This window comes from Pteropus medius, unplaced genomic scaffold (genome assembly GCF_902729225.1).
Source record: "Pteropus medius unplaced genomic scaffold, Ma_sr-lr_union100, whole genome shotgun sequence".
NCBI lineage: Eukaryota > Metazoa > Chordata > Mammalia > Chiroptera > Pteropodidae > Pteropus > Pteropus medius.
In genome coordinates, this window is record NW_024352783.1 from 7509282 (window position 1) to 7535544 (window position 26263).

General features: G+C 37.7%; 1 protein-coding gene, 1 non-coding gene and 1 pseudogene across 7 annotated transcripts in view; all 3 read right to left on the reverse strand.

The window, feature by feature from the left end:
• PIGL (phosphatidylinositol glycan anchor biosynthesis class L) overlaps positions 1 to 26263 on the reverse strand; it is an 87261-nt gene that overhangs the window by 8776 nt on the left and 52222 nt on the right. For 3 of the 6 annotated variants that reach the window (XM_039847460.1, XM_039847459.1, XM_039847462.1), the window contains exons 5-7: positions 23499 to 23530; positions 21838 to 21971; positions 5567 to 5649 (exon numbers count right to left, since the gene is read on the reverse strand). In XM_039847460.1, coding sequence (XP_039703394.1) covers positions 5567 to 5649; positions 21838 to 21971; positions 23499 to 23530 — 249 coding nt within the window. Of the gene's footprint in view, positions 1 to 5566; positions 5650 to 14962; positions 15439 to 18335; positions 18392 to 21837; positions 21972 to 23498; positions 23531 to 26263 lie in introns of those variants that run through there. The other 3 variants (XM_039847463.1, XM_039847461.1, XM_039847464.1) reach the window with 3 other exon arrangements.
• On the reverse strand, positions 7849 to 14820 carry LOC120589823 (glycine cleavage system H protein, mitochondrial-like; annotated as a pseudogene).
• On the reverse strand, positions 15993 to 16066 carry TRNAV-CAC (transfer RNA valine (anticodon CAC)). The gene has a single exon. It is a non-coding gene; the product is annotated as a tRNA-Val (tRNA).

Consider the following 26263-nt stretch of genomic DNA (forward strand, 5'->3'; position numbering starts at 1 on the left):
TAGTTTTGTGTATCTTTTAAAAACAAAGCATCATATTTTGTTCTGAAACTTGCATTTTTATTTAATATCTTGATGTTTCATATCAGTATACACATCCTCTTTATTATATAGAATTGCATAGTATGAATATAGTTTATTCTTTTTTTGTGTGTGTGGAAATTAGGGTTTCTAGTTTTTGCTTTACAATTAGTGTTGACAACAAATATCCTTTTATGTGCCTTTTTATATACATGTTTATTCTTTGAGGATATAGAAGTGGAATTGCTGGGTTGAGGATAATGCATATTTTAAACATTAAAAATATTGCTAAGTTGCCTTCAGAAAGTATATACCAGCCTCTAAAATCTTTATCAACTCTCTATATAGCAGAGTGCCTTCACTAACACTTGATGTTAGCAGTCTTTTTGATTGTGACCAATCTGTTGGGGAAAAAGTTTTATTTTTTAAGTTTCTATTTTTCTGTTTACCTGTGAGGTTGAGCATGTTTTTATGTTTTTTGGCTATTTTTATATCCTGTCCTGTCAGTTGCTTAATCATGTCCTTTGCCTATTTTTCTTTGGGGCTATTTTTTCATCTACCAATTTAAAAATATTAGTAAAAAAGTGTTTCAGATACCATTTAAAAAATTAATTTTTAGAGCTCCTTATGTTCAGGGTGTAAATCCTGTTATAAATTTTACAAATATTCTTTTTTAATCTCAATTGTTCTAACTTTGTTTATTAGGGTATTAGATTTTAATGTGTTCAAATTCATCACTCTTCTTTTTCCTTTTCTTTATGGTGTTCTGACTTGAGTTTTCTGGCTTTTTGTGATTATGTCTTGTTTGAGAATACCTTCCTTATCAAGCTTATAAACATATTTACCTGTATTCTCTTTTACTACTTTCATAGTTTATTTTTTTTAATTATTGTTATTATTATTTTTTACATATAGCCCTTTAATCTACCTAGATTTTGGGGGGGCGTTTTTTAATTTTAATTTTTGTCAGTGTTATGAGGTATGAGGTATGAGGTTTAGGCCCCCTCCCTCTCAAAATAGATAGCTATTACATCAACACTAATCCATCCATTCCTTACTGATTTAAAATGCTGCATTTACTAAATGGGGTTGTCTGTGGACTCTTCATTTGTTCTGTTAATCTACTTTTCTATAGTTCCCACAAACAGTTTTAATTCCCTAAAGCTTTATGATGTGCTTTAAAAAATATAGGGTAAATCCCCCTCATTTTTAAAATTCATTTTTATCTTCCAGATGACTTTTAGAATTAGTATATCAAATAGGATATAAAAGCATGTTTGGATATTGATTGAGAGTGTATTGAATTATAAATTAATTTGAGGAGAGTAGGCTTCTTTACAGTACTGAGCTTTATCATCTAGGAAAGTAGTATGTCTCTGATTTGGTTTGTTCTTTTATGTTCTTCAATCAAGTTTCACGCTATTCTCCATATAGAAGCAATATAACTGGCACAATTTGTGTTGACTTTATTCCTGGCTATCTTATTTTTTTTCTTGTGAATGGGATCTTTTTTTACAGTTTGCAATTGGTTATTGCTAGTAGAGAGGAATGCTATTGTGCATAGTATATTAAATTTTTATCCGTCCACTTGTTGAATTTCCAGTGACTTTTTAAGCTAGCCTATTGAAAGTATCCCTTCGCAGTGAGGTCACTAGCAGAAGTCAGAAAAGTTATTGGGCCTCTGAGTGGTAACTGTCCTAGCTTGAGCCTCTTTGGCCATCATCTTAGAGGCTGGTATTTTCCCGCTTGTTTCAGAGGAAGCAAGGGTTTGGTACCAACCAGGAGGCTCTCTGGCTAACACTGACACAGAATGTCACTTGCCATCAGTAGCAGCCTAGCATCCTTGGAGTGAGCCCTCAACTGGAGAGCAAACAAGCTGGAGTCCCTTCACATGGTGCCACTTCCCCTTCTGGTTTATCAGCCAGGAAGCTGCCTCACAATATTTCTGTATGTGCCTTGTTGAGGAATTTGAGGGGGTATTTGCTACAACTTCGTTTTATATATTCTGAATTTATGAAGGAAACAGTTCTAAAGCCTGCAAGAACTTTCGAAAGTCAGCTATATATAGTGGAAATTCAAGCTTTGGGATTCTTTCAGGATCAACCTGAAATCAGCCTCCTCAGACTTTCCTCCAAGTTCACTTAATTAGACCATGTGCCTTCAGCTTTTAATTACTGGTGACTTCACGTCCATGTGGAATTTCTTTTTAATAGTATCAGCATGGAACAAAAGTCTCACTGTGGGGTGAGGGGGAGTCAGAGGTACATGCAGGATTCAGCCTTGACCAAGACTAACACTGATCAAACTAGAACTGTTTCTGTTCCCCAACCTCCTGTGGTCCCAAGAACATAAACATCGTGTAGTTCCAAATAGTTCTTCCATCCTGGTCTACCTGTCTCTCCCTAAGGTTTGACTGCTTCACTTTTCATAGAATTCACTGACTTCACTTTAATTAGTGTTCTCTTTGCACCAGCTAACCTCGATGCCTTTCACCCTGATCTACTAGTCTGGTGGTTTACAGGGTAAGGTGAGCATCCTTCAGGAAAGCTCAAGACGATCTGTTGATATGTGGGGAGAAAATGTTAGAATTTCTATTTATACTTTTAAAATTTATTTTTGTGTATGCTTTATAATGTATATATTATCATTTAGAACAAATGTATTATTGAAAAATCAAAATCAGAAGATCATTGCTCTCTAGTCTGTTGATTCTGTGTTTTTTCCTCTGATCAGTGCTACCCATCAAACATCTGTCTATGCATCTTTGTATAAATTTTTGTATAAATTTTTATTTCCTGAGGATAAATGCATGCCTATAGAATTGCAGAGTCAAAGGATATGTACATTTTAATGATTTTTTTAATTTAAAAAAATTTAAATGATTTTTGACAATTGATTTCCAGAAGATTCTACCATCTTATCTTTCCTCCATCAGTGTACACACACACACACACACACACACACACACACACACACACATATCTGTCCACTTCCTCACCTATAGAACACTGGGCATTATTATTTACAGAAGCCTTTGCAGATTAGATGAATGAAAATGGCATTTTCTTTTTCTTTTTTTCTTTTAAATTTATTTATTTTAATTAGTGTCAAGTATACAGTACATTGGTTAGACATCTATATAGTTCATAAAATGATGCCCCCAATTGTTCCCTCCCTCCCCTGGCCTTCCACCTAGCCAACGTATTAATGTTAACTGCATTCCCTGTGCCGTGCTTCACATCCCTGTGACCATCCATCAACCACGAATTTGTACTTCTTTAACCTTACACTCCATTCTCCCAGCCCCTCAACCCCTTGCCGTCCATCACCAAATTGTCCACTATATTTGTTAGTCTGTTTTTGATTAGTTCTTTTTGTTCCTTAGATTCTGCATAAAAGTGAAATCATATGGTATTTATGTTTCTCTGTCTGACTTAAATACCTTCTAGGTCCATCAAGGCAATATCTTTTTCCATCCCCTTCCTTTCAGTCTGTGTGTGTGTCTTTTAATCTGAAGCGAGTCTCTTGTAGGCAGTATGTAGGGGTCTTGTTTTCTTAACCATTTATCCACTCTATCTTTTAGTTGGAGCACTTTTAATTATTTTCCATTTGAGGTACTTATTGATAGGAATGTAGTTGTTACCATTCTTTATTCCTGTTTTTGGTACATGTTTTTTCTTCTTAAAGAAGTTTCAATATTTCCTGTAATACTGGCTTGGTGGTGATAAATTCCTTTACCTTATTTTAGTCTGGGAAGCTCTTTACCTGTCCTTCAACTCTAAATGATAGCTTTGCTGGATAAAGTATTCTTGGATGTAGATCCCAGGTCTTCATCACGTCGAATATTTTATGTCAAGCCCTTCTGTCCTGTATAGTTTCTTTTGAGAAATCAGCTGCCAGTCTTATGGGTGCTCTCTTGTAGGTAACTATTTCCTTTTCTCTTGCTGCTTTTAATATTCTTTCTTTGTATTTAAACTTTGGCATTTTAATTGCGATTTGTGTTAGTGTGGGCCTCTTTGGATTCCTGGTTTTTGGGATTCTCTGATTTTCCTGGGGTTGTATGTCTATTTCCTTCACCAGATTAGGGAAGTTTTCATCATTATTTCTTCAAATAGCTGTTCAACATCTTGTTTTCCTTCTGGTATGCCAATGAGATGGATATTTTTACCTTTAATAGTGTCCCATAGGCTCCATAAATTATTATTATTGTCTTGGCTTCCTTTTTCTTGCCATTCTGATTGTGTGTCCTTGGCTTTCCCGTTCTCTATGTAGGTCATTTGATCCTTTTTATTCACTTTGTTCCTTCCTATGTTTATTCCATTTAATATACTTCTCATCTCAGATAATGTGTTCTTCATTTCAGACTGGTTCTCTTTTATAATTTCTATTTCCATTTTTATGTTTTTTATCTCTTTGTTGAAGTTCTCACTAAATTCATCTACACTTCCCATAAGTTCACTGAGCATCTTTATAACCAGTGTTTTGAACTTTGCATCTATTAGATTGCTTGACTCCACTATTTCTGGATCTCTGTTCTCTTATATAGTTTCTGCTTCTTTGTCTTCCCATTTTGGCTGCGTTTCTGTGTCTGTTTCTATGTACTAAGCAAAGCTTCTAAGTCTCCCGGTCTTATTAGTGTGGATTTGTGTAGTAGGTGTCCAGTAGCAGAGTCCTGAGAGGGGTTCAGCTGCAGGCTAAATTTAGCCCAAGCCTATGCCCCTCCGGGGCCACCTGTTAAGATTCAGCAAGCAATCCACAGATGCTGTGCTTATAGTTGCCTCAAAAGGCCACAGCAGAAACCGAGGCCAGCTGCCTCCAGTGTGAGTCTAGGCGCTGCTCAGCAAGGAGCACCAGACTCAAATGTGGTTTGGGTGGGGCGAGTTGGGGGAGGCGGGGTTTCAGGGAATCCTCTGGGTGGAGCGACCACTGTTATCCAGTTTGATGACATCTCGGCTATGGTGGTGCTGAGTCTGCACACTGGGAGTGGGGAGGGCTCAACAGAGGAACAATGGATACTGCTGGCACTTCTGTACAGAGTGAGTCTCACCTTGGTCCTCACTCTGACAACTTAGCGTTTCCCTATAAGTCCCTGGTGCCCCCTGTGTGTAGCTGAACTGGCACTGGTGCTCAGAGCGAGCAGGTCTGTCACCACTAAAGTCTGCTTGTGGGCATGGCCCCTTTAAGAGGTGTCTGCAGCTGCCACTGCTGCCGCTGCCGCCACCTCTGCCTCTGTCCCACTCAGCTGCTCAGGGCCTCGCGTCCTCACTCTGTCCTACCTTCTGCTGTTGTAGGGTGATTTCTTAGATTTCTCCCTAGTTGTATGGAGTGTTCATCTAGATTCTAGGTGATTTTTCATTGCTGTTTGCCTCTTGTTTCTGTCACAACTTTGATTTAGTTGCCAGAGGGATGAACAGAGCCTCTGTCATCTTTGCCATTTTATTCTCCCTCCAATGGTATTTTCTTTTAATTGTGTTTCTTCTATTAGCAATGTGATTTACTTTGCACATTTATTATGTGTAAAGAGAGAGGAGAGAGAGAGAAAAAATACCTCTTTATGTCTTCTGCAGTCTTCATTTTCCTCACTGTTATGAGGTCCCCTGAAAACGTCTTCCACTCGAGTTTAATCACCATCTTAAGCAAAAAATGGATTTTTATTTTTGCTTTCATTTGCATGCCCTGGCTGCTACTGAAGTTGAATAGTTTTTCATACCATTTGGATTTCCTCTTTTTTGCATTTTTCATCCTTAATCCATTTTTCTTTTGGGATGTTTTCTTGTCTTTTTATATAGTATTAGGGATATTGACACATTGGTAAAACCTGTTATAAAACTTTTGTTGTGAAATGTCTGCCTTTACATCTTATGGGTTTTCAGCCTGGCTTGATAAGGTCTGCCCCACTCTCAAGTTTTTTAAGTGATATTTTAATTGTTTGACTTTTACATGTAAATCTATAATTCATCTAGAATGTACTTTTGTATTTGGTATAAGGCAGAGTCTTTGTTTTCTTCCAAATGCCTGACCAACTGTCCTGAAACCATTTATTAAATGCTCCCCTCTGAATTAAAATTCTATCTTTATTGTATAGTGGTTCTCAGGTAATTTGGATGTTTCTGGATTTTCTCTTCTGTTCAACATCTGTTTACTTCTGTGCCTGTATCTTACTGTTTTGATTGCAATAGCTTTATGTTTTAATATATAGAAAGACAGGGTCTCACATCTCTATCCTTTTTAACATTTATATTTTGGCTGTTCTTGGACATTTCCTTTTCTAATATATTTTTAAAATAATTTATTCAGGTCCAAAGATAATAATCCATTGAGATTCTGACTACAATTACATTAAATTTGTATATTAATTTTGTAAGAATGGGAATTTATATATACATATATAGATATAATGTAAATATGTAAATTTATAAATTGGAACTTACATATATATTTGGTATTCAATTTATTAACTTTGTGAGGATTTCTATATTAAATCTATCAAGGAACATGCATGGTACAGTTCTCCATTTATTCAGGTCTTGTTTTAGGTTCTGCATTACATTTTTTAAATTAACTTTAAAAAACTATATTTAAAGGAAAAGCAGTAAGCACTAAAACTGTGTTAAAATACAAATAATATTTGTACTCTAGTAGTTGATTTTTATTTAGTAGGTTAGCATGTCAGAAGAATATCACCAGGTTCAGAGAGCAATGCCACGTTTATCATAAATGTAACTTTATAGTGAACTGGAATGTTTTAATGGACTCTTACTTTCAGGCTATTTTTTTTTTTTGAATTGAGATATAATTCATATGCCATGAAATTCACCCTTTTAACATGTAGAATTCAGTGATTTTTAGTATAGACATAACTTGGCGATACTACAGGTTCGGTTCAAGACCCACCACAAGGCAGCGAGTATCACATTAAAGCGAGCTACACAAATGTTTAGTCTGTTACATGTGTAGTAGCATAACATGTAAAAAAAAAAGTACATACTTTAATTTAAAAATACTTTAGTTCTTCCCAGACAAGAAAAAGCTGAGGGAATTCATCATCAAACGAGTATTACAAGAAATGTTAAAGGGACTTCTTTAAGAAAATGAACTAAAAAATATAATAAGAGAATATTTCAAAGAAAAAAATTCTTATTGACCATGGCAAATACATAATAAAAGCAGTGGATCAACCAACACTAAAATACAAAAGTTAGAATGGAAAAGTAGGAAGATCATGTGTAATTACAACAGTAAATTAAGGGACATACATAAATACACAAAGGAACTAAAAATAATGACAAAAGCATAAATATGGAGAGGGTGAGTAAAAATTTTAGTGGTTTTAGAATGTGTTCGAACTTAAGTGATCATCAACATAAAATAGACTGCTATAAACATAGCTTGGTATATTTGAAGCTCATGGTAACCACAAACCAAAAATCTATAAAAGATATATAAGAAATAAAGAGAAAATAATATAAACATAACACTGCAGGAACTCATTGACATACAAGAGAAGAAAAAAAGAACAGAGAACTACAAAAATAACTAGAAAACAATAAAATGGCAATAACTGCATATCTATCAATAATTACTTTCAATGTAAATGGATTAAATGCTTCAAGCAAAGATGAATGGATAAAGGAGTGGTACATATATATAATGGAATATTACTTGGCCATAAGAAAGAATGAAATCTTGCCATTTGTGATAAAATGGATGGACCTAAAGGGTATTCTGCTAAATGAAGTAAGTCAGACAGAGAAAGACAAATACCATATGATTTTACTTATATGTGGAATCTATAAAACCATATAAAGCAGAAACAAACTCATAGATACAGAGAACAAACTGATGGTCTGCAAATGAGAGGGCAGTTAGGGGACTGGGTGAAAAAGATGAAGGGATTAAGAAGTACACATTGGCAGTTACAAAATAGTAATGGAGATGTAAAGTGCAGGATAAGGAATATAGTCAATAATAGGATAATAACTATATGGTTTCAGGGGGGTTCAAGACTTATCTGGGGGATTACTTCATAAGTTATATAAATGTCTAACTACTATGATGTACACCCGAAACTAGTATAATATTATTGTTATTATTATTAAAATAATAATGAAAATACTTTAGTGGTAAAATATGCCAACCATCATATCAGCCTTCAGTGAGTTGTAATCTTTTTGCTGCAGTAGAGTCTTACCTTCAATTTGTAAAAAATTGCAATATTTGCGAAGTGTAATAAAGTGAAACAGTAAAATAAGTCATGCTTGTATATTTACAAGGTTGTCCAACCTTCACCACTATCAATTCCAGAACATTTTCATTATCACAGAAAGAAACCCTACATTCATTGGTAGTTACTTCCTTTTTCCCAGCCCCCTGCCCCTGAAAATACTAATCTGCTTTCTGTCTCTATGGATTCGCCTGCTCTAGATGAATTCCTACAATATATGACCTTTCGTGCCCGCTTACTTCATTTAGCATAATGTTTTCGAAATTCATCCTCATTTGTAGCATATGTCAGGACTTCATTTCTTTTTAAGGCTGAATAATAAACAAAATGCCATATTTCGTTTATTTTTTCATCAGTTGATGGACATTTGGGTTGTTTCAACTTTTCAGCTGTTATGAATAATTCTACTCGAACACTCATTTACAAGTTCTTATGTGAACATATTTCACTTCTCTTGGGTATATACCTAGGAGTGGAACTGCTTGCTGGGTCATATGGTAAATCTCTAATTTAGTGAGGAACTGTGAAACTGTTTTCCGTAGCCACTGCACCATTTTACATTCCAACCAGTAATGTATGAAGTTTCTAATTTCTCCATATAGTCACACACACTTGTTATTTTCTGTGTTTGTTTTAATCATAGCCATTATAGTGGATGTGAAGTAATATCTCATTGTGGTCTTAATTTGTATTTTTCAAATGACTATCGACGTTCTTGTGCTTTTTGGCTGTTTGAGTATCTTCTTGGAGAAATGTACATTCAAGTCTTCTGCCTATCTTTTAACTAAGTTGTCTTTATTGTCGAGTTGTAAGAGTTCTTTATATATTTGGGTACTAGACCTTTGGACATATGGTTTGCAAATATTTTTTTCCATTTCACTATCATATCCTTTGATGCTCAAAGGTTTCTATTTTTTCTTTTGTTGCTTGTGCTTTTGGTGTCACATTTAAGAAACTGTTGCCTAATCCAAAGTCACAATGATTTACATCTGTTTCCTTCTAAGCATTGTATAGTTTTAGCTCTTACATATCGGTCTTTGCAGTAAAAAAATCTTAAAATTGGGATGTCTGAGTCTTCCATCTTTGTTCTTTTTTAAAGATTGTTTTGGTTTCTGAGTCACTTGTAATTTCATATGAATTTTGGGATTAGCTTGTCAATTTCTGTAAAAAAATATGGTGTTTTATAGTTCTTGATGTTGATGAGAATGGGATTTTTTTTGCCCATTTTAATTTCTGTCACATTATTACCAATTAGAGAAAATCTATTGATTTTTGTAAAGATATCTATTATCCGACTGCCTTACCAAATTCCATTTATTCTAATAGATTTTATTGACAATCTCTTGGGTTTCTAAATATAGCTGTCTTTTCCAATACTTAAACCAATTATTTTATTGCTCTGTCCTCCTTATTAGCTTCGCCCTTCAGAACAACCTGAATAATAAAGATGATGATAATTTGCCTTCCTACCTTGTCCACTTAGTTTTAGACTGCTAGACTTTGGTAAACAGTCTTTATTATATTTAAATTGCCCTCTTCTCTATTTTTCTTAAAAGTTGTTATTAGGAATAGTGACTGAATTTTATCTTTCAGCATCTATAAATAAAAGAATATGGTTTTTCTTCTTAATTTGTTGATGTAATGAATTATGTTATGGTTTTCCCCAAATTAGAACTGTTCTTGCATTCCTGGAATAATGTCTTACTTGGTCATGAAGTAATATTTCTTTTGATGTACCGCTGGATTCAATTTGCTAATATATCTTTTTATATTTTTGCATCTCTGTTTAGAAATAACATCATCAGTAGTTTTATTTTTCATGTTATAGCATGTTTTTTGTTTGTTTCATACTACTGAGGCAGGAGGATAGTTAGCCTAGGGAAGTCTACCACCCACCCCCACCCCCAGGATACAGCTCTGGAATCTCTCCCTTGTCCCTTATTCAGCCCTCTCCCTGTTTTGATTTTAAGTGTGAGACTCCAGCATGAGAAACAAGCCAAGGCCAGGAGACAGACAGATGGCCTTGGGCTGCCTCCTCCCCTCCAGGGAGGAGAAAAGCCAAGTCTGGGAGGCAGGATGGATAGACTTGGGACACCTCCATCCCTAAGAAAATAAAAGCTGGCAATTCAGACAGTTGAGGCACATTTTCCCTTTGAGCTGCTCAAACTTCTCTCTTTAAGTGTACTTTCACTTTAATAAAACTTTCGCTTTCAAGCTTGCTGTTTGTTGTGTCCCTGAATTCTTTCTCAAGGCATAAGACAAGAACCTGGTCACTCGAGCCCCAAGTCGGGGTCCTCGGAGTCCAAAAGTTGAGTTCTCCCGCATCACTACTATATTTAGGGAGGTTCCATTTTCACTCCTCAATAGAGTTTATGTATTTCTCATTTGCTTCCTCACTCATTTTAGTTTATCTAGTTCTGAAGGGTTACTCAGTGTCATCTTGATCAACCAATCTTCATAACAAGATTTGTTGACAAGGCCTGGATTTTCTGCAAGAGCTTCATTTATTTCAGTTACTTCTCCTTATAGAGGAGAATAAGGTTCACTAGCAGCTTTCATACTTTCTAAAAAGCACCAAACTCATCTTGTTTGTTCAATTTTGTGCCAATTTCTTTTTTTAAAATTTTGTCCCAATTTCAGGCAAACTACAGTAAACATCTCCCAAAGCTTCTTGTGCAAAATTGCTGATTTCCACTGCTTCAGTACCATTTTCTGTTGTTATCCATGTTTATCTGTGAATTTACCCACGAGAGCAGACAGGGCCAGTGCAGCTACTGGTTGGCACCCACCCTCAGGCCCTTAGGCCCCAGGGCCGTGGCGGGCAGGGAGGGACAGGCCCCAAGACAGAATGCAGGCTGCAGGCTGTGGCCCTGCACACTCTGAGCCACTCGTAGTGCCATGTTCGCAGAGCATGTTTTGTTATTATGTCTATGAGTGGGAGTACTTTTTAATGCTCTAAATAACTTTGGAATTACCTTTAGATAGCTGTAAAACCATCTAGACTAGGAAACTTTAAAAAATCTATTATAATTCCCTTTCTAATATGTTCTGATGTTATTTATTGAGTCTGTTCTCTTTCACTTTTTAAATTTTAGTCATGTAAAATCCCATTAGTAAGATGTCTTGCCATTGGATTAATCCAGTTGTCCTTGAGTACTGGTTCCCTGTCTAATCCCCATTCTCAAACGTGTGCAGGCCAAGGCTAGTGCTGGGGTGTGGGGATGGAAGATTTGGAATTGACCACCTACTTGGGACTTGTTCAGTTTTAGAGCCTTTTTCACTTTGTGAGCTCAACAAAAGGAGCAATGTGAAGCTTTCTAGTGCTAGGAGAGAGCCACCATAACATCAGTCTGTCCTAGGGTCCAACCCCCATAGAGCCTGGCTCATTGCCCTTTTTTCCTACCCCACCTGCAGTTGGTATTGAACATCTTGGTGCATAGGCTTCCCTCCCTCCCTCCTAGGTTCTGCCAAGAAAGTAGAACAGCTGATGGAGCAGCACCACCTTCAGGTCCTGGATGTGCCTGCTTGATGCCAAGTCATGGGAAGATTTAAAAATACGGGTTTTCATGAATCTTGCAATAATGCAGCCCTGTATTTTATGAGATTGAAATGTTTGGACCCTATTTATACATTATGATAGGGTTTTGTGGTAGTCCAAAATTTACTAGGAAGTCATCCATTTCCTTTATATTTTAAATTTTGTTGCCATGGACTTGCACATCATCTCATTTTTTCAGTCTTTTTATTTTTTGTGGCTGTAAATCTATTGCATTCCCAGTAACGACACTTGTTTTTTCTTTCTGAATTAGACTTGCTATTGTCTAATAGCAAGTTGGCTTATTTGATTTTTCAAAGAAAACTTATCCTTTCAACTATTTTTTTTTCATTTATTTTTATCTTTAATTTGTATTGAATTCTTCCTACTTTTTCTTGGTTTGTATTATTTTCTCAAATTGAATCTTGTAGTTTATTTTCAATCTTTTAAACAAATATATTTAAGACTACAGATTACCTGAATACAGGTCCCATCTAAAGTGTAATTTTTATTACTTTTTGATCTTTGCTTCAGGCTTCAGGGCTGTGGCACGGTTTTGCAAGTTGTTAACTACACAAGGGCATGGCTAAGAGGGCTAGAGAGGATAATCTGTGCTTCTCTTCCCAGCAGGCTGTCTTGCTCTGGTGAGGGAGTGTGTCTGCTTAGAGTGGGGGCTGCCTTCTGATAATTTGCACAAAGAGGCTTTCTTGCCAAAACAAGTACCCCCAGGGCTGCATTCCACAAGGAGGATACCTTTCCCTAACTTGAGCACAGTGGCAGTCCTGCCAGGCCTTGAGGGGCATCTTTCCCTCCTATGCTGCTGTCTCTTGCTCTCTTCTGGCACCAAGGAGAACCTAGTTCTGTTCCCGTTGGGAACTCGGGAGTAGAGCCTGCAGTTTCGTGCAAATCAAGCACCAGGCATTCAGTAAATATAAATGTTTATTTTCATTTTTCATCTAGGCTATTAATTTACTAAAAAAAAAAAGTCACCATGTACAGTGAAACAAAAGCAGAAAGTCTTAAATCCCACCACACAGAAGCAACTACTAGTGATAATCCTACACATCTTTCTAACCTCTAAGATTTAAAAATTTTTGAATAGGTACTACATGCACTGGTTATAAAATTCAAAAAGGACAAAAGGTATCCATTTCCCTGCTCCCACTTAATTCTCCTTTTCAGAGACAAAGGACTATTACCAGAGGTATCCTATCTGTCCACACGTTTGTATGTGTAGATGTATATTTTTTCCCCTCACAAATGGTTGCATTCACTACCCACTGCATCTGGCTTTTTTCACTTAATAATATACTTTAGGGATCTTTCCATATCAATGTATTGCCTTATTTTTAAATAGTTTTATGGTATTTTACTGTTCTATCCACAATTTATTTAACCAATCCTAAATTGATGAACATTTGGACTGGTTCAGTATTTTACTATTATAAACAGTGTTTCAATGTCTATCCCTTACATACCTCTTTTGGCATTTGAGTAAATCTATAGTGTAAATTACTGGAAGTAGAAATGCTGGATCAAAGGGTATTTAACTCTATTAGAAATTGCCAAGCTGTCCTCCACAAAAGTTCTAGCATTTACATGTCTACCAGCAGTAAATAAATGGCTAGTTTTTAATGAATCATTTCTTTACATAACTGAAATTATACTGGCTATACAATTTTTAACTTCACATTATATCAAAAGTATTTTCTCACATCAAAACTATTCATAAGCAATGAAAAATCCTTTAAAATTATAAATGTTCATCATAGAAAGATGACTTTATGGATATATATCCTTCAATATATATATTTATTTACAGACTTTTGTTACGTGTATATATTTATGTTTTATTAAATAAGTTAGATTGTACCATCCCTAACCTTTTTAAGATTCAATGTACCATGAGAAGATTTTTCCTTGTTAGTAAATATGCTTGACTCACTGGATTTTTCTAATTTTGCTATTTTAAGTAATACTGTGATGATCTTTGTATATACAATTTTGATTTTTAAAATATTTCCTTAGGTCACAGAGTATGTGTATTCTAAAAGCTCTTATTGAGAACTGCTGTGCAGAAAGGCTTCAGTGTCTGTCTTCCTAGCAGCAGGATAGGAGTCAGTCTGGTCCACCACATTCTAACCAGTGTCAGTGGCTTATTTCTTTTCATGCTTTCATATGAAGGCTATTAGGAGCTATTGACAAATTTTTAGTAGACAGATAACAGTGAGATTTGCATTTTTGATCCCAGCTTTAGGGCCTACTAGCCTAACAGTCTCATCTGGCCCACAGGAGGCATTCAAAATATTGGTGACCCTCAGCAAAGTAGAGCAAGTATGGGTGGTGAGCTCTAACCAGCAGGTTTCTCTAACCTGTGGCTATGGAGACAGCAGTTCAGAACTTCATCTGACCCACACAGGGAATACTCAGGAACAATGCAAGGTCTTTTCTGTGTCAGGCTTTCGGTTTATTCTAGTCCCTCTGTTTAATGCCTACTTATTCTTTAGATCTCAGAATACCTGCAGCTACTCTTTCCTGCGCATTTACTGTGTGTCAAGTCTATACTGTGTACCTTCAGGCATCATCTCTCCTGAGGCTGGTACATGATTGTCCCCCGTTTTGCAGATGAGAGAATGGCAGCAGAGAGATGTTAAGCACCTCGCTCGCGGTTACTTTGCTGGTAATTCTGGCCTCATACCCAGGGTTACCAGTCTTCGGGGCCTGTGTACTTCACCACTGAGCTTCCCTACCTCAGGCCACTTGACTGGACCATTAGCTGGACTCTGAGAAGCTTTTAAGATAGACCTGAGTGCTTTTGTTTACAGCACAATTTTAAGACATCAAGTTCTAGAGTGTTTTTTTTAAAAAAAGTCAGATTTCTTTATTTCCTGCTTTCCCCAAAAGACTGAGAACTGCGATATTTGAGTGGAAGCTCATTGAGCGTAGAATCCAAATCGTATTTGTCTCCGTGTGAAACAGTGCCCAGCACAGTGATCGCAGCTTGGGTGCCCCAGTCAGTGACTACGGTGCTAAATAGAGCAAGTTTTCCCTATAATCAAATCTGATACGTAAACCAGAGATAAATCAAAGGAATTATGGTTGAACTTTCAACATAGACTGTTCTTGTGTATGTGTTTGGTGAACCTGCTTTGGAAACGAATACTACAATCATTGCAGCTGTGAAGTGATTTTAGAGCACTTTTACATTTATTTACAATAATAGATTCTGTGGTAGGTGTTAGACATACATTGTGCCATTATGTACATTATTTTTAAGAACTTGAGAAGCTAGCAGGGTAGCTATTATTGTCTTTGGGTTAATTGTTTTTGGTTGTTGTGCTTTTTTTCCCCCACAGGAAGAAGCTGAAGTTTAGACAGCTCATTGGCCTATAGGGCCTCCCTTTTATTAGGGTCTGACCAGTACTGATGAGCAGAGTTCTTGGAGGCCACCTTAGGTTGGGATCTCTTTTGGCTCAGGGAGAAAAGCCAGCTCCAGACCAGGTCCCTGGGCTTCCTGGTGTTTCTTCTCTTTGTTCCTTGGATCAGAAAAGGCTTCCAGGCTTCAGAGGAAGTGCAGAGAGTTGATTCTCATGTACCGGGAGAAGAACACATAGAGCTGGCGGAACCAGAGAAGCTGGCTGCGGTGGCAGGACATGGCTCTCTGGAAGAATCAAAGACTAGTTATGGAACATTTTCACTGGGGCAGTTTCTGTAACTTCAGTTCTGTCTTCCTCCCAATAACACACCTCATGCTGTTGTCTTGTCTGGCTTCTTCCTATAACCTGCAAACCTCTCTGGATTAGCTTCCAAATCACTACCTCCCTTCTCCCATCTCTACTTCTTCCCCTGTGATAACAGCAGATGATGCTAATGCCAGTTAGAGCAGTCTCCACACATTATCTCAATTTAAAAAACCCTGTGAGTTAAGTACTATTATTATTAACTGCTTAAAAAAAAACAGATGAGGAAACTCATCAATCTCAAATAGCTAGTAGGTAGTAGAGCTGACATTTGAATTCAGAGCCATCTGATTGACTCTGGAGCCGACATTCTCCACCCTCCTTTAATTCCCATCCCCCTTCCCCTTCTACCCCTGACCTATGGATGTTGCCATTTCCCCTTAAGGACTGGATCTCTGAAGGCGGGGCATCTCCTCCTACACGCTTGTGGCACACACCCGGGGTCTGGCTCACCCAGTGCACCGGGGCCAGTCTGTGCCTCCACCTGGGGCGTGAACCCAGGACCTTCTGCGTGTGAAGCAGACGTACTAACCACTACACTATGGAGCCACCCCCTGGAGCTTACATTCTTAATCACTTTGCTCTACTACCTCACACACATAACACATACAGGGATGTTTTATGGGAAGCAAGCTAGATTATTCTCAGACTCCTCTGAATTGGCTAGTCTGGGAAGGTACAATCATAATTAGAAGAAGGAAAAAGGATGGTACACATAGGTATGGATTCTCTTTGCCACCTACTGGAGGAAATGTTTATTTTCTTGTTCAGATCTGGTGCTTTTAAACAGTTTTTAAACAGACTAGATCATAGCAACTGATTTAACTATATATAAACATATATAAATGGTTCTTGCTTTTTTTTCTCTAACAAAATTAACTTGCCTAAGTTAATATCACTGTAAACTTTCATCTAAAGAACTCATTTTATATTTACTGTCACAACATACATGGCTTTAAAGATGTAAGTACACCTGTGATAATCACAAACTTTCAATGATAAAGGGAACTATCACCACAGGATATATTCAGGCAAAATAATATGCAGACTGTTTCAAAAGGAAATATGACTAAATTTTTAAAATAAGAAATTATATGTAGAAACAGATAATGAACTCACAGAATAGTGTTAAAATTTTGAAGACCATAGTAAAAACGTTCATTTTAAAAAAACCTTAAGAGAATGGATGAACTTTGTAGTACAGAGACACTTGATTTGTCTACTTGTAACAGTTATCAAGTTATAAGCTTCCCACATCATGCTGCCCAAGTGGCCAATGTCTTTAGATCTAATCTTTCAATCACTTTTTAGTACCCATTCAATAAGATGGGCACTTACAGGAGTTATATATTTATTGCCAATTTGATTTTTTACAAACTCTATTTTTCTATTCCTTTTTGTTCAGATTTTCTGAGAATATTACAAAATATCAAAATTGTTTCTACTCCTCCCTCTCCCCACTTGAGAAACATTTTCATTACATGCCTTTAAAACTATGATTTTACTGGTGTACAATACTGTGTCATTCACCTGCTGAATATTAGTTCCTTTTTTGGCTATTACAAATTACAGTAATGAACATGCTTGCACATAAATCTCTGGATACACCTTTGTTCGTTTCTTTAGGATATAATTCTAGAGATAAAAATGAGTAGGTCAGAGTAAATATAAATTTATTGAACTATATAAGTAATACATGATCATTTTATAAAATTTTAAAAATTAAAAGAAAAAACTCACCTAAAATCCCACCATCCAGAGGTAATCAATATTAATATTTTTGCATGTTCTTTGACTTTTTTCATGTAAAAATGTATCACACTATATATATTGCTCTGTAATCTGTTTGTTTTCACTTAATGTATCAAGAATGTCAAAAGTACAATTTCTGAGAAGATTTCTGATGTTTATTACTGTTACTTCCTAGAAATGTTATACCAGTTTACACACTTATTTCATTTAATGCTCCAACAATATCTTCTATCATTTGGTCTTTTCCACTTTGCTACCAAAATGGTATTTTTAATTGTAGGAAAAAAACACAATATAAGATTTACCATCTTAGTCATTTTTAAGTGTACAGTTCAGTAGCCTTAATGATTCACAGGGCTGTATGACAGATCTCTAGAACTTTTTCAAATAAAATTCTATACTTATCGAACAACCCCCATTTCCTCCCCCAGCCCCTGGCAACTACCACTCTACCTTCTGTTTCCATGATTTTGACTGTTATAGATATCTTATATAAGTAAAGTCACACAGTATTTGTCTTTTTATGACTGGCTTATTTCACTCAGTATAATGTCTTCAAAGTTCATACATGTAGCATGTGACAAGATTTCCTTTTTTTTTTAAGCTAAATCACACACACACACACACACTTTCTTTATCCACTCCCTTGTCATGGATATTTGGGTTGCTTCTACTACTTGGCTGTTGTGAATAATGCTGTGATGAATGTGAGTATGTAAATAACTCTTTAAGACACTGCTTTAGATTTCTTTGGATATCCAGAAGTGGGAATGCTGGATCATATGGTAATTCTATTTACTTTTTTATTGTTCTCAACATAATTCAAGTGTTCTGACCTGGTTAAGATGAGGCATTCATTTCATACTTCCCGTTCCAAAAACAGAGCAATAATAGAGAAAAATGCAGAGAATATAAAAAAGACAAGGATGGGTCAAAACTAAGACCAAAAGCACCATGAATGTAAAGAACACAAACACAGATGTGAGTGGCTAAAGTAGAGGGCTGGATGGCTCATGGCCCAGGAGCATTGTGGTGGCTGGTAATTCTGCTTCTGAAAGGGACTCACTGAAGGGACAGGGAACCCAACCATACTGCTTGGAGCCAGGAACAGTGCTCCCTCATCTGTGAAAAGAGAATGGGTAAGTGTTGCCAATCATGCAGCTCCCAGCAAGCTGAATGCCTTGTGATCAGCAATGAACCAAGTTACTTGCTGGCTCTGTGCCTAGAACTGCCATTAGAGGGGCCTGTTATGGCCTTCAAGCACCTGCAAACTCTAGATAGGGAGAGCACAGAGGAAGAGGGAGATAAAACTCCCAAATCCAACAACAAAAATACCTTCCCCCTAGTTTGCAAATCAGAGTTCCTGAAGACATGAAGGAATTTAATACAAAGAAAGCAAGGTAATATTATCAGCAATCAGACTTTGACTATATCTAGATGAAAACAGTTTTCTAGAATAGCTTGTCAAAGACTAAAATAATGGCATGAAGGACATTCGAAGATCTAAATAGAGGAATAACAACTTCCAAAAATAAGAAATTATGAAATAAAAAACCAGAAGTGAAAGAATAAGTGGACATAAAGTGAAAAATTGGAAATTTCAGAAATGAAAACAAAATATGAAATACAGAAATAATTCGAGAGAATAATTAAAGAGACACAAAGCATAGATTAAGAGGCCCCAAGATATATTTCATAGGAGTCCAGGAAAAGAATATAGAGAACTTCACACAAGTGATATTTGAAGAAATAATAGGTAAGGATTTTTCAGAATAGCTAAAAGACAAGGAAGGACCCTCAGTTGGAGAGTAGTGAGCAGAATAATACAAACAAAGCTACCCAGACATAACAAGATTGCAGAACCCAGAAATACATAGAGAATCTTAAAAGCTAACATAAATGAGATTAACTACACATGAATAAGATTATATAGATAGCGGGCTCCTCATCAGCATAGATGCTACCAAAACATAAGGCTATCACAAATTATAGTAATTACATCTTTAGATGGGAGTTACATCTTCAGACATGCTTAGGGAAAGTTACACACAAAAACTTATTTCCAGCCAAACTCATTCAAAAGATAGGACATGCAAACATTTAAAGGCTAATAGAATTTGCCTTCCTTAGACCCTTGCTAAAAAATTGCTAAAGCAAACATATCAGAGAAAAGAAAAGAACTCGGAGGGAATGTGTGTGATATGAGAAACAACAGAGGGCCAGGAATCAAGTATGTATCAGTATGTAAAACATGCTAAATTTCTGTGGCAGGGAGGACATTCTTTGCCAAATGCTTTGAACTTTATAGCTATGAATGATATTAAAATTTTTATAACAGCTGAGAGAGGAAGAGAAGAGTGGGACTGTGGAAAACTTGACCAATCCAACAGAACACAGGAAAAGGGCAGGTGGTGGTGGTGGGGATATTAAACAGAAAATACAAGATAGTAGAAATAAGTCCAAAAATATCAATAATTACAAATAAAAATGGGCCAAATATGCCCACTATAAGGTATTTCATAGTGGGATTAAGAAAAAAAAATTCAACTATATGTGGCTTACAGAAAACATCTAAAAATGACAACACAAGGTGGAAAATAAAGGCATTAACAAAATGTAGATACTAGCCCAAAGAAAGCTTTTGTAGCAATTTGATATTAAAAACAGAATTTAAGGCAGAATCACTAATAAAGATATTATTAGATAATAAAAGGAATATTCTGCTAAGAAGATTTAACAACCTTGATCTTTGCGCACCTGAACACAAAGTAAAAACAAAGACAAATGTACAAATCCAATGTGGGAGACCTTAGTATACTTGTATCAGAAGGTAATAGATCAAAATGTAAAAAGAGTAGTTAGAATACAAAAGTTGTGACCAACATAAGTACTAAGCTTGATCTACTAGTTATATCTAGAATCTGAACTGCAACAAATAGAGAACATACATTCTTTTTAGATAAACATTAACATTTACAAAAATTGATCATAAACTAGGTCATTCACTAAGGAAATCTCAATCTTTAAAAATTAGTATTACCCAAGGCACATTTACTGACTACGAAGCAATTAAATTATAAATCAACAGTAAAAGGATTACCTACATATTCTTATAATCATAATCGTATATATGATAATATATATCAGATAATCATATATATAGTTCTCATTATTCATGGTCGTTATGTTCGATAAAGTTACTGCAAACACTTGAATTAGTCAACACTGCACCATTGTTCCTAGGGGAAATTAAGGTTTAGGTTCTTGTGAGCTTCTGGATGCAATATTTTCACCAACAGATCAATACATAACCTTGTTTTATATGTGTTTCTTGTTTAATATTATAGTATTAATTTATTAACATTGAACTAACCTTTCAAGTCCAAGAAAATTTGAAGAGCAGAGTAAAACATGAATAAAATTGAAGGACAGAAATAATAAAGAACAGAAATGAACTATCAGAGAAATAAGAATTAATGTTTCTGCTCAATGCTGCATTCTCAGCATCTAGCAAAAGTGCCTCTTAGTAAATAAATGTTTATTACAGACAATTTAGAAAACAAAGCTAAGACCCCCTCCACCCCACCAAAAACCTCCAAACTTATTGAGTTCTCTCAGATTTACTCATTGCTAGCCTTCTCTTCCTGGTGGATTTACATCAATGCGGGGGTGCATCTGGAGACAAACTGGAGTGATTTTCTTCAACCTGACCTCTCCCTAATTCGATGGTTCTTAGAATCACCTGCCCAAACAACATAAGAGTTTTTACCACAAGGGCCTCACTGGGCCTGGTTCTTCCTCAACAGGCAAACTGATTTGTCCCATTGGCTTTTTACAGAGGATCCTGGTCTTAGACTCGAACTGAGAGCATGGCTCCATGTATAATAATGAAAAACTGGTAAACTGAAATGCCCAATAATAAGAGATTTGTGACATATCTTATGTACTCCACACAATGGAATATAGGCAGCCATTACAATTTAAATACTTAATGACACAAGAGAAAGTGGACATATGTTGTTACATTGTAATCCCATTAAAAATATAAGAATATATATAAGTATATGTATATATATTTATATCATACTCTTTATAGAGAATATAAGCCAACATGTTAACAGTGATTACCTCTGAGAGGTGGGATCGCAGGTAATTTTATTAATTATTTTAATTTTGATGCTTTTATGTATTTCCAATTTTCTGCAATGAGCACGTATTATTGTTTACTTTTTAAGTCGTGTATTATTTTTAAAATCAGAAAAAAAAGTAGAAGTTCTTGAAAATCTATTATACCTAATAGATTATTACTTACTTAAAAAGTAAATATTATTATTTACTTTTAATAATAATAAATATTATTATTTACTTTTTAAGTCATGTATTATTTTTAAAATCAGAAAAAAAAGTAGAAGTTCAAGAAAATCTATTACTGCTAACACTTGAGGACAGACACTGAACTGCTGTGGATGGTCTTTGGTTAGGGTCTCTGCAGTGCTGGGGCTCTGAGGAGCTAGGAGGCCTGGGGCACAGACATGGAGTTGGGTTGTCCAGGAATTTACAGTCCTCACCTTGGCCCTTGTTACTTCTTTGCTGGTGAGCACGAAGAGGACGTCGCAGGTACCAAGCAGAGAAAAGGGCAGGTCCAGGAGGGAGAGGTACTTGCGCAGCACGCTCACAGACTGAAGTGTGAGCACAGGGAACCCTGGGTGGGAGAGCAAGAGGCAGGAAAGGGAGAGTGTGGTCGCTTCTGGGAAGATTCCCCCTGCGCACCCTACCTGTCTGTTGAGGCTCTAGGCAGTGGCCGGGGACTGGCCAGATTACTCTGTGGCACCAGAGCTGCTCTTTGCCCATCATTTTCACAGATGAGAAGTGTGAAAGGGCTGTAGAACACCTGGCTAGCTGCCCTCTCCCTGCAACATGCTCTAGCAATAGAAGGTTGGTTGCTAGTGGCTGGGATTTGGCTCTTTCAGAGGCAAGGGAAAGGGGATGGAGACAGGAGTTTCTGTATTGGGAGGCCAGAGACCTGCTTCCTGCTCTATTACTAAAGAACTGGCAGACTTGGGAAAGTCCCTTAACCTCTCTGTGTCTCAGTTTTCTCATCTGTAAAATGGTATTGATAGTGTGGGACCTGCCTGTCTCACAGGGATGACATGTAAGAATCGAATGAACTATAGTTATGTTCCAAAGACTGCACAGCTTGGTAAACTCAGTAAGCCCACTCAGAAAGGGCATGCACTACTTGTTTTCTTTTGTTTCACCTTCATATCCCTCCTGCCTGTGAGGGATGTATATTATCCCCATTGACAGACCAGAAACTAGCTCATAAAGGTTAAGCATCAGCATCACACAATAAATGGTCAAGTGGGGTCAAATGCCACCCTTTAAGTTAGGAGGAGTTTTTACCTCAGGCAGATTAATCCATCGAGCACCCATGAGTCATTTACAACCTAGCTAATTAACTGGGGAATGGGATGAGTCTGGATGGACAGACTGAAAGAACACCAGAGGTAGAAAAGACCTATGCTGTGATTTTGTGTGTTGGCTGCACAATGGAGTGCCCAGATATGTGCCTAAACATTATTTCTCGGTGTGTCTGTGAGGGTGTTTCTGGATGAGATTAGCATTTGAATCTGTGGGCTCAGTAAAGTAAAATGCCCTCCCCAGTGTGGGTGGGCATCATCATAAAATCAGTTGAGGGCTTGAATTGAACAAAAGACAGAGGCAGGGAGAATTTGTTCTTTTCCGCCTGTTTGAGCTGGGATATTGGTCATTTCCTGCCCTCAGGCTGGGACATCTATCATTGGCTCCCCTGCTTCTCAGGCCTTTGGAATGTGACTGCATTATACCACCAGTTTTCCTGGATCTCCAGACTGCAGACAGCAGATCATGAGACTTCTCGGCCTCCATAATTGCATAAGCCAAGCCCTCATAATAAATAAATATATTCTTAATAAATCATATATAATCTTTTATTGGTTCTATTGGTTCTGTTTCTCTGGAGATCCCTGACCTACACCCAGAGCCTGGCTGGCTGGCTGGGTACTCATCAATGGATATAACTCGATTGAGACCTGGGGGGCCCTCACTGACAGAAACACTGAGCTGAGTCAGGAAGTATGTAGCCAGTCCTTCCCCTCACCTCTGCTTGGCCTAGCTTTCTGTGTATTTATAAATTTCACCCTAATAAGTTTCCTTACCTAGAGGCCTTTTGCAAAAGGGACAGGCTTACCTTTAGGTAACTTCCCTTCTGAGTGCAGGGTCCTGGAGGAGGGAAAGGACAAGAGTGAGAGTAAGATTTTCTTTCAGTTAACAGAGTATGGTTCCTCCAGGGAGGTTTCTGGGTAGTTTCTTGTGCCACATAGATTTATGGGATTCTATACCTCTGGGTACAGTTGAAGGGACCTTACCCAAGAACAGATAACCTGGAGGCTGGTCAATGGCTTATGAAGTACCCTGGTTCAAGCTTTACCCATTAGAGATGAAGGTAACTGCAGTATACTCTTCAAGGATTTTCTTTTTTGAAATGTAATGTGAGTAACATGGGAGAATATTTTTAAAATATCGACATTTCTTCCCTGATTGTTCCTTTCTCCTTTTTGACCTGTTCCATTCTCACCTCTGACAGTTAAGCCATTGTGTGCCTGTGCCCTAAGAGGAAGAAGGAGGCAGGTCTCTGAAGGATTTGTTGTTTTGAAAGCTGTGGGATGGAAGATGAGGTAGGTAGTCCCTACTCTACCCCTAACACGTAGATATACATATGAATATGAAAGGGATTCTTAGGAGTAGAGGTAAAAGAAGAGAAATTGGGAGAGAATTGACAAACTAAGGGCCTAACCCCAACAGAGACTGGAGAAGTAGAAAAATCTGAAAAAGGGATCTTGAGAACAAAGGTGACTTGTCCTGCACTCTGGGAGAGCCCTGGGGATATTTTGAGTTTGGGGTGGTCAGGATCTCCAAGGAAAGAGCTGAGAATGCAGAATCTAAGTTAAGGAGAGAGGTGAGCAGTGGAGAGAAACACCTGTGCTGAAATCACACACTACCACTGAGGAGTCTGCATTGAGAGGACTCTGGGGTTGGGGAGGGAGCCCTGGGAACAGGAGCACAGAAGGGCTTTCCGGTGGAGGGCAAGCAGGAAGAGACAGTAGTGGCCAGAGGAGCTAGAGAAGAGAGGACAAGCTGGTGTGAGGCAAGTCAAAGAAGTATTTTAGTGAGTAACAGGCAGGGTCAAATGCCATGGAAAGGTCAAGAGAGATGAGAACTGAAATAAACCTTGGGAATTTAGCAGCTAGGAGGTGACTGTGGAGAAAACAATCTTAGTAGATTGGTGGGAAAAGAAGGCAGGCCAGAAGGAAGGATGGCTCAGAGGACAAACCTTATCCCCTTGGCATTTCTACTTGGAACTGTACTAGTTGCAACTTCAGGTGGCAGCGCTAGGTGATGAGTAGAGACAAGCACTGAAGGGAGGAGAGCCGTGGGTGGAATGGAGACTTGAGTTTGCTGTCAAGATGGGGACTGGGCAGCTGAACCTGCTGGGAAACTATGAAATGGGCTTGGGATGGAATGCTAGGCTGGGGGCTGCATCTTCTAGGAAGTGTTTCCTGAAATTTATATAGCGGCTGTGTGGTCCCTGAGCATCTCATCTCCCCTCCTTCTGTGATGTTGCTTTGGTTTTCCTTGCACCTTCAACAAGCAACCATGTATAGCAAGGCGAATAACATAAGAAGAAAGGGCCAGAAGGACACCTGGAAAGGAAGGGGTGAGGAAGACAGTACTGATCATGTACTGGATGCTGCTCTGTTAGTTGCTTTGTATCAACATATTTTATTTCTTCAGAACAACCTGACAGATTAGGTGCGAATATTCTCATCTTTTGGATGACAAAACTAAGGCTTGAAGAGGTCATGCCATTGACTCCAATTTACACAAGCTTGCTTACTAATGGAAAGTGGCAGTGAGGTGCCCTTTAGAGCATTAGAAAAGGTGACAGGAGGTCTGAATTCTAGTTTCCGCTTTGTCTCTGGGCAGCTGTGCAGCTCTGGATAAAACACTCTTCTTTTCTGACTGTGCCTATTCTGCAAGGACTGCAGGAAACGATTCTAGAGCCTTACTCTCCACTATGACTTTAGGTGACCACAGATGGATGTCACTTCTAGGTAAAACTGCCAGCCTCTCTGGTTTCAGATATGGGAAGGACACAATTGACTGAGGCTGAGAGGAGGGGCCATACCTGGGAGAGGTGGGGAAAGAGAAGGAACAAGTCCAGTAAGAGAGGGAATGGATATTTGAGGATAAGAGCCTAGCAGTGGTCAGGGCTGAGTGGATGGAAGATGAAGTGGTAAAATTACAGAAGCAGATCTCTGCTTCTAGATGGAGCATAGCTACCCTCAAAACAGCTGTGCTGCCAGTCAGGGAACTTCCTGAGAAAACCATAAATCTAAACCATGTCTGAGGAAAATGCATATGGGGGATGGGGAACTCAAACAGGAATGAGAACTCAGGGGCTTTATGGAAAACAATGTAAGATGCTAGTACAGGAAGACTTTTTTTGGGAGGGGGGCGTTGACAGGTTCCTAGGGGAACTGGTAACTGTGAACTTCCTCAGGAGTGTTGCTGTGGGGGCAGTGGAGGGCCATAAGGTCATTTTCAAAGGAGCATGGACTTAGGCATATTAATAAATTGTTTTATCTCAAACACAGTGACCCTCATTAGTGTATAGAGGACCCAGAAGTATTACAAGTCTGTGACATTCCAGCCTCTTCCAAGGAAAATGGCCCCAGACAGTTCTGTCTGCATAAAGCTGTCCCTTGGGGTTCCCTGCTGGGATCTAAGACTTCCTCACTTTCCCCACTTCAGTGGCCTCAAGTGCCCCCAAAACCCTGTCTGTCCAAGTACTCTTGGTTTATTTGTAACAGACCCAATCTGGCCTTTTCTTTAGGGTAGCTCCGTGAAAAATGACAAGGTTCAGTGTGAAAATGGAATGAGGTGGATCCACTA